This window comes from Dysidea avara, chromosome 2 (genome assembly GCF_963678975.1).
Source record: "Dysidea avara chromosome 2, odDysAvar1.4, whole genome shotgun sequence".
Taxonomy (NCBI): Eukaryota; Metazoa; Porifera; class Demospongiae; order Dictyoceratida; family Dysideidae; genus Dysidea; species Dysidea avara.
The window spans coordinates 24,855,665-24,864,578 of record NC_089273.1 but is presented as its reverse complement, the minus strand read 5'-3'; the positions used below and the strand labels follow the sequence as shown (position 1 = coordinate 24,864,578).

Below are 8,914 nucleotides of genomic sequence, written 5' to 3'. Positions count from 1 at the left end.
ATTAGATTTCACTTCTTTTTGTATTTGTATACCCCAAAGCCGGCCTATGGCCGGCTTTAGGGATTTTAATCTGTAATTTTTTCTTTACTACAGGAAGAAGAAAAGATGAAGTAGGGTGATTTCTTTGTAGCTGACCTCTCTGCAAGGTGATCCTTCTAGCTGATCTCTCTACCGGATGACTTGTTTGTAGCTGAACTCTCTACAGGGTGATTTTTTTGTAGCTGAACTCTCTACAAGGTAACTTCTTCTAGCTGATCTTTCTACAGGGTAATTTGTTTGTAGCTGAATTCTCTACAGGGCGATTTGTTTGCAGCTAAACTGCTGAACTCTCTACAATGTAACTTCTTCTAGCTGAACTCTCTACGGGTGGCTTGTTTCTAGCTGATCTCTCTACAGGGTGACTTGTTTCTAGCTGAACTCTCTACAGAGTGATTTGTTTCTAGCTGAACTCTCTACAAGGTAACTTCTTCTAGCTGATCTTTCTACAGGGTGATTTGTTTGTAGCTGAATTCTGTACAGGGCAATTTGTTTGCAGCTGCATGAACTCTGTACATGGTAGTTTCTTTGTAGCTGAACTCTTTACAAAGTAACTTCTTCTAGCTGAACTCTCTACAGGGTGACTTGTTTCTAGCTGATCTCTCTACAGTGTAACTTGTTTCTAGCTGAACTATCTACAGGGTGATTTGTTTGTAGCTGAATTCTCTACAAGGTAACTTCTTCTAGCTGATCTTTCTACAGGGTGATTTGTTTGTAGCTGAATTTTCTACAGGGCAATTTGTTTGCAGCTGAACTCTCTACATGGTAGTTTCTTTGTAGCTGAACTCTCTACAATGTAACTTCTTCTAGCTGAACTCTCTACAGGGTGACTTGTTTCTAGCTGAACTCTCTACAGGGTGACTTGTTTCTAGCTGAACTCTCTACAGGGTGATTTGTTTGCAGCTGAACTCTCTACATGGTAGTTTCTTTGTAGCTGAACTCTCTACAATGTAACTTCTTCTAGCTGATCTCTCTACAGGGCAATTTGTTTGCAGCTGAACTCTCTACATGGTAGTTTCTTTGTAGCTGAACTCTCTACAATGTAACTTCTTCTAGCTGATCTCTCTACAGGGCAATTTGTTTGCAGCTGAACTCTGTACATGGTAGATTCTTTGTAGCTGAACTCTCTACAATGTAACTTCTTCTAGCTGAACTCTCTACAGGGTGACTTGTTTCTAGCTGAATTCTCTACAGGGCAATTTGTTTGCAGCTGAACTCTCTACATGGTAGTTTCTTTGTAGCTGAACTCTCTACAATGTAACTTCTTCTAGCTGATCTCTCTACAGGACAATTTGTTTGCAGCTGAACTCTGTACATGGTAGTTTCTTTGTAGCTGAACTCTCTACAATGTAACTTCTTCTAGCTGAACTCTCTACATGGTGATTTGTTTCTAGCTGAACTCTCTACAGGGTGATTTGTTTGTAGCTGAATTCTCTACAGGGCAATTTGTTTGCAGCTGAACTCTCAACATGGTAGTTTCTTTGTAGCTGAACTCTCTACAATTTAACTTCTTCTAGCTGATCTCTCTACAGGGCAATTTGTTTGCAGCTGAACTCTGTACATGGTAGTTTCTTTGTAGCTGAACTCTCTACAATGTAACTTCTTCTAGCTGAACTCTCTACATGGTGACTTGTTTCTATATAGCTGATCTCTCTACAGGGTGACTTGTTTCTAGCTGAACTCGCTACAGGGTGATTTGTTTGTAGCTGAACTCTCTACAAGGTAACTTCTTCTAGCTGATCTTTCTAGAAGGTGATTTGTCTGTAGCTGAATTCTCTACAGGGCAATTTGTTTGCAGCTGAACTCTCTACATGGTAGTTTCTTTGCAGTTGAACTCTCTACAATGTAACTTCTTCTAGCTGAACTCTCTACAGGGTGACTTGTTTGTAGCTGAACCCTCTACAGTGTGATTTGTTTGTAGCTGAACTCTCTACAAGGTAACTCCTTCTAGCTGATCTATCGACAGGGTGATTTGTTTGTAGCTGAATTCTCTACAGCGTGATTTGTTTGCTGCTGAGCTGTCTATACATGGTAGATTCTTTGTAGCTGAACTCTCTACAATGTAACTTCGTCTAGCTGAACTCTCTACAGGTGACTTGTTTCTAGCTGATCTCTCTACAGGGTGACTTGTTTCTAGCTGAACTCTCTACATGGTGATTTGTTTGTAGCTGAACTCTCTACAAGGTAACTTCTTCTTTCTACAGGGTGATTTGTTTGTAGCTGAATTCTCTACAGGGCGATTTGTTTGCAGCTGAACTCTCTACATGGTAGTTTCTTTGTAGCTGAACTCTCTACAATGTAACTTCTTCTAGCTGAACTCTCTACAGGATGACTTGTTTCTAGCTGATCTCTGTACAGGGTGACTTGTTCCTAGCTGAACTCTCTACAGGTGATTTGTTTGCAGTTGAACTCTCTTACATGGTGGTTTCTTTGTAGCTGAACTCTCTACAATGTAACTTCTTCTAGCTGAACTCTCTACAGGGTGACTTGTTTGTAGCTGAACCCTCTACAGGGTGATTTGTTTGTAGCTGAACTCTCTACAAGATAACTTCTTCTAGCTGATCTTTCTACAGGGTGATTTGTTTGTAGCTGAATTCTCTACAGCGTGATTTGTTTGCTGATTTGTTTGCTGCTGAGCTCTCTACATGGTAGTTTCTTTGTAGCTGCATGAACTCTCTACAATGTAACTTCTTCTAGCTGAACTCTCTACAGGTGACTTGGTTTTAGCTGATCTCTCTACATGGTGACTTGTTTCTAGCTGAACTCTCTACATGGTGATTTGTTTGTAGCTGAACTCTCTACAAGGTAACTTCTTCTTTTTACAGGATGATTTGTTTGTAGCTGAATTCTCTACAGGGCGATTTGTTTGCAGCTGAACTCTCTACATGGTAGTTTCTTTGTAGCTGAACTCTCTACAATGTAACTTCTTCTAGCTGAACTCTCTACAGGATGACTTGTTTCTAGCTGATCTCTCTACAGGGTGATCTGTTCGTAGCTGAAGTCTGTACAGAGTGGTTTGTTTGCAACTGAACTCTCTTACATGGTGGTTTCTTTGTAGCCGAACTCTCTACAAAGTGACTTCTTCTAGCTGATCTATCTACAGGATGACTTGTTTCTAACTGAACTCTTTACAGTGTGTTCTGTTCATAGCGGAACTTTCTACTGGGTGATTTGTTTGCAGCTAAACTCTTTGCATGATTGTTTCTTTGTAACTGAACTCTCTACAAGGTAACTTCTTCTAGCTGATCTCTCTACAGGATGACTTGTTTCTAACTGAACTCTCTACAGTGCGATCTGTTCATAGCGGAACTTTCTACTGGGTGATTTGTTTGCAGCTAAACTCTTTGCATGATTGTTTCTTTGTAACTGAACTCTCTACAATGTGACTTCTTCTAGCTGATCTCTCTACAGGATGATTTGTTTCTAACTGAACTCTCTATAGTGGATCTGTTCATAGTGGAACTTTCTACTGGGTGATTTGTTTGCAGCTAAACTCTTTGCATGATTGTTTCTTTGTAACTGAACTCTCTACAAGGTAACTTCTTCTAGCTGATCTCTCTACAGGGCAATTTGTTTGTAGCTGAATTCTCTACAGGGTGATTTATTTGAGCTGAACTCTCTACATGATGGCTTCTTTGTAGATGAACTCTCTATTAGGCACCTTCTTCTAGCTGATCTGACTACAGGGTGACTTGTTTGTAGCTGAATTCCCTACAGAATAACTTGCAATGTAATATAACTGAGTAAATTATACATGCAACTGAATGCTTTATTAGGGTGACTGTTCTATTAGAGTATCTCGATCTCGCATTTGCTGCACGTAATTGCCTTTCGAATCATAACTCAGTGATTTGTAATCCGATTCTTCTGTACTACTGCAAGAACTTTCTATGATGATTATTCCAGCTACATACAGATTTTCAGCTCGTTGCTCTAAGCGGTTTGTCTGGTAGACACGAAAACTAATAATTTTTTTATTCATAAAAATCGATCGCGTAATTTTGACACAGGTTGGGTTTTGTGTCATATCTCCATGCTCTTTATCTCGATTCCTTTCAAACCACAAAAAGGCACTCCTACGATGGTTGCTCCATCTACATATCAATTTTCAACTGATTCCTCCAAGGGGTTTACCCTGTAGGCGTGACAGACCTTCGACCTTATTTTACGCAAATAATCGGTCATAACTCCGTGAATGTTCATCGGATTCCTACCAAAGTTGGTACGGAGATCCGCCTTAATGAGCCCTTTAAGTGTGCCAAATTTCAGCCCAATCCGAGCACGCATTCGTGTTTTATGGCGAATTTTGCGAAGTGTGCGAAATGAAGAAGATGAAGAAGAAGAAGAAGAAGAAGAAGAAGAAGAAGAAGAAGAAGAAGAAGAAGAAGAAGAAAAAAACGAAGAAATTAAAACGAAATTTTGTTCGCTCGTATCTCGGAAATGGCTGGAGCGATTGTCTTCAAATTTGGTATGTAGACTCCCCTAACTGGGCGGCATGTCTCTAGCAAATTTGGTTCCAATCGGATAAGGGATCACAGAGCTACATAGGTGTGAAAATTGCGTTTTCTTTCTTCCTGTTAATATACTCACGGTGTGGCGCGCCGGCTTCTTGGGCCGCACGACACACTATCGTGTGTCTTGATCTGTGCCCAATAATCTACTGGGTAGCTAAGTTCATTCATTGCTACTTCATAACAGCGAGTAAGATTCCTCCTTTGGGAGGAGGGGTTCCTAACTACATGTATCCATTGGAAAAGTTCACGACCGTATAAAACTGTTTTTAAAAGCTGCCAAAATAGTTTATCAAGCTAGGCTGTGTCATGATTGTTGATTTTTGAGAATGGGTGAAGTGATGGCCAGATCCTATATGTCCCAACCATGGGTACGACAACAAAAATACAAAAAGGCTCAATAGTCAGTGGGACATGTACAGTGGCATATATTCTCCACCATTTATTTTATAGAGATCATGATCAGACCCAAGAACGTACAATTAACTGTACATGCAATAATATTTAACTTCGAATTCATCAGTGATGATGTGTGTAATTTTACTTATGATTGTCATGTAGTTATTAGTAGTAGTGTAATCACATCACAACCATTTGTTATTAGTATTGTTTATGATTATTGAATTCTACTGTGGAATTTCTATTCATATTATATATACTACAAAATATGTGACCCAGTCTGAGAAAACCGGTCTTATCGCCCATGTCAGCAGATTCGATTTTTCACCCAGGACACAAAGCTACATGAATAAACCACAATCAAGACTTGAGTGGTCTGGTTTTGCAGGCTGCTTTCCCAAATCCAGAGGTGATCCGTACGTGCAGTGTGGGGCCTTAATGGAGCTCTGGTCAGCCTGGGGATGACTGTATGTAGCTGTACCTGTACTGCAGCTCTGTGGTGTTGAATAAGTACCTCTGCTGTGAATTTCCTTTCATTTTAGCCAATTTTGAGACCTCAATGGCCCAAACCTTGGCCAATTCATCCCTACACCTTCCTTTGCAATTTTTGAACACCATCTTTCCCGCCTTCCACCCATTTTGCAGCTCTCCTGATACAGTCAACCTCTGTTTAAAACTATTTAAAATGGCGGGAAACTTAGTTGTTGGCTACTTGCACAGTGGATGCTGTGGAAGGTAAGGAATTGGTGTAAAATGTGTGAAAACTTGTTACACATAGCGCCAATCATTTGCGAGCTACAACACGCTAAATACTTAAAACCGGTGTTTCTCAATACTTTTAAAAAGGCGATAAGCCCAGTTTTCCCAGACTGGGTCACATATGGTTTTTCAATAAACACAGTAATGGAATTTTACATACATGATTGTACACGTATTATCATGATCTAGTATAGTAAATTATATAGGAAACCATTAGTTAAATTTTCATTACAACTCATGTTCAAGAGAAGTTCCCTTACAGACCTTATCCAAGTTAGCAACATTTTATCAGTGAATGATTTAATTGTATATTTCGTGGCCGCCACCTTGGATTTCACCATAGCCTTTTTAAGGGCTGCACTTTTTTTACAGCTTGGCTGTTTTGGATTAGATATACGTATATATATAATATATACTGTGTACCCATCACTGTGCCATTGCTAAGTGGCCTCTAGTTACTATGCACTAGTACTATTGTGATTTGTTTCACTACAAAGTGACTGTTCTATAAAAGAGGATCTAAGGAGCAATGCACAGTGCATTTGAGTACTCTATTATAGTTTTCACTAACTGATCAGTTAGGGAGTATTGATCTATAATAATTATTTTCAAGAAACATTAATTAAGCTCCATAAGTTGAAATTTTAATGTTAGTATTATGTTGACATAACAGCACACAGAGTACCCATTATAATGTTGGCATTTTCAAATGCATGCCTATATATGGAAGAAGCTGTTCACATAGGCATCAGTTCTTCTTGTAATTAAATTGTATTGGACTGGTGGTGATGAATTCTTGTTAATAAATACAGTATCACTGCACTGCACAGATATAATTTTTCCTTTGATGCAGACACATGGTGGCTTCTATGATTGAGCACATAATATTATGAGCACATATACCTGTGGTACATCAACTGTGACTTCTGATAACAAAATGTAAGATGAACTACCACCCTAAATTATTAGTACAAGTATGTACATAATGATGCAATATGCCAATAACAAAATAATGACAATAACATAGGTAAATGGATAGATAGATAGATAAATAAAGGCTATAATGTTGTAGCTACGTAGCTACAATAGTTAGTTACTACATGCCTAGCTTCACAAGTGATGAATGGTAATCTGAAGCATGGCACTGTGCAGAGATAGGAGCAACTTCCTGTAGTTTCATCAAGTACTGAGAATTCAGTTGTTTACATTCTTCTAATTCTTTTCCAGACATGTAGTAAAAGTAAGTTTGTTCTATAGGAGATGATCCTGACAGTAACGAAGTGTTAATTTTTTCGATTTGTTCAATGTAGAATTTAATTTTTGGAAATACCAGCAGTTTTCTGTCATTATATTCAGGGGTTCTCATCTGTAGCAACTCACAACCCATAGTCAAGTTATGTAAAAGTGTACCGTCGCAGTATGGGATGATGTTCATCACAGTGGTAATTGCTCTTTGTGCTATCAACCCTATTGGGTAATTTTTAACATATAATTCTATTGTTTGGATTAAAGTGTGATATTTATTTTGAGTTAGACATTGCTGAGCACTTTGATTCACCTTTCTACTCCATTTAAGAACATCTTTCACTGCTTGGTGGCAGTCATTTATCAGCAAATCAATTTGTTCACATATTGAAGGTAGAAATATTAAAATACTTTGAGAGGCCATTATACCTTTTTTTACCCGTGTCAACACATTTGCAATAAAATGTGGATCAATTATCATATGCATGTTCAGCATTGTGAGGTAGAATGACAATAGGTCATTTTCTATTTCTTTTTTTCTATACTTCAAGTATTTTGCAGCAGATAATGATGTCACATCGCTTATTCCACAAGACTGCTGAAATAGGTGTTTTAGTTCATTAGCAACTGATTGTGAGGTACCCAATGTACCAAATGGTGACAGAGTAAACACTTCACTACTCTCCATACACTCAATGATGTACTGACTGATGACAGCATGAACCTCCACACATTGTTGTGTGTCATTATGTGGAGGTATTGTAACGTTTGTAACTTGGAATAAGCCATATGCCCACAGCATATCGGTAATGTCCAATGCTTCATGTTCTGTAATATTCCACAGATTGTGTAATACTGCTCTTTGTAGTCGTCTGCCAATTCCAGTCCACAATATAAAAGATTTTATTTTATCTGATAACGATTTTGTTAGTAATTCCAAGGTAACTTCAATACAAACTTTGACTGCATATTTACGACTTCTCTCAATGGTATTCTTGTCAAAAGCTGTTAAACCATTGTCATGTAATTTTGTTTGCACTGTTTGAATGGCTTGATGTTGAGATGAATGATATCGTTTTATGTAATGAGACAATTGACCTCTGATGAGTGACAGAAGCAGTGGCCACAGGTGGACATCTTGAGCTAGTTCATCAAGTAAGTTCTGATCCTCTTGTGATAGTTGACTAATATCAATCACTTTACAGGTCAGTAGGGAGATAGCTTCACTTTGCTCCATTGGACCTACACTAACTACCTGTTTGGTAGGTATGTATTGATCAATGCCATTCATCCTGGTAGTGAGGACTATTTTACAGCTGCTAAATGCCTTCACTATTGGCTCAGCATCTTCAACATGCCACACATCATCAATAATGACAAGAAGGTTACGACAATAAAGACTTGTAAGTTCATTGATTTCCTGTTCAGCATAATTGATGTCACCTTGTTTCAAGTATTGACCAGTTAGCAAGTGATATAACTGGCTCAGTTTCATACTGGGATCAGTAGCTTGTGGTCCAAGTTCTATAAACACAACACCATCTTTGAATTGTTCCTTTATCACAGGATGATGACATAAAGCAGTGACAACAGAAGTCTTGCCATATCCACCAGCTCCAGTAACTGTTAAACTTGTCCCATAACTATTAGGGTCAATGGTGGACTGACATAATTCAGTGACCATTTCAATTGATAGTTGTTCCCGCTGTACATAATTGGGTGGTAATGGAGGAGGTACAGGAGTCCTTATCCCTGTAAATCAACATGACAGTAAAGTTATGCACAAGTAATAAACTGTAAACATCAAGAGACACTATAGTATGTTGTGTAGCAGAGAAAGCCAGTGGGCCACACCAGGAATAAAGAAAGCACTATTTGCATGTACACGTACTGTAGCTACATGTTCGCTTCCCCGAATGGAATATTTTTTATACAGCAAATTTCTACTCCCAATGTACCAAATT

At 38.6% G+C, this 8,914-nt stretch overlaps 1 protein-coding gene across 5 annotated transcripts in view; it reads right to left on the bottom strand.

The window, feature by feature from the left end:
* Positions 1–6,645: 6,645 nt before the first annotated feature.
* Positions 6,646–8,914, bottom strand: part of LOC136246924 (uncharacterized) — a 56,511-nt gene continuing 54,242 nt past the window's right edge. For all 5 annotated transcript variants that reach the window (XM_066038520.1, XM_066038525.1, XM_066038524.1 and 2 more), the window contains one exon: positions 6,646–8,702. In XM_066038520.1, the coding sequence (XP_065894592.1) occupies positions 6,802–8,702 (1,901 nt within the window). In that variant the 3' untranslated portion in view covers positions 6,646–6,801. The remainder of the gene's footprint in view (positions 8,703–8,914) is intronic.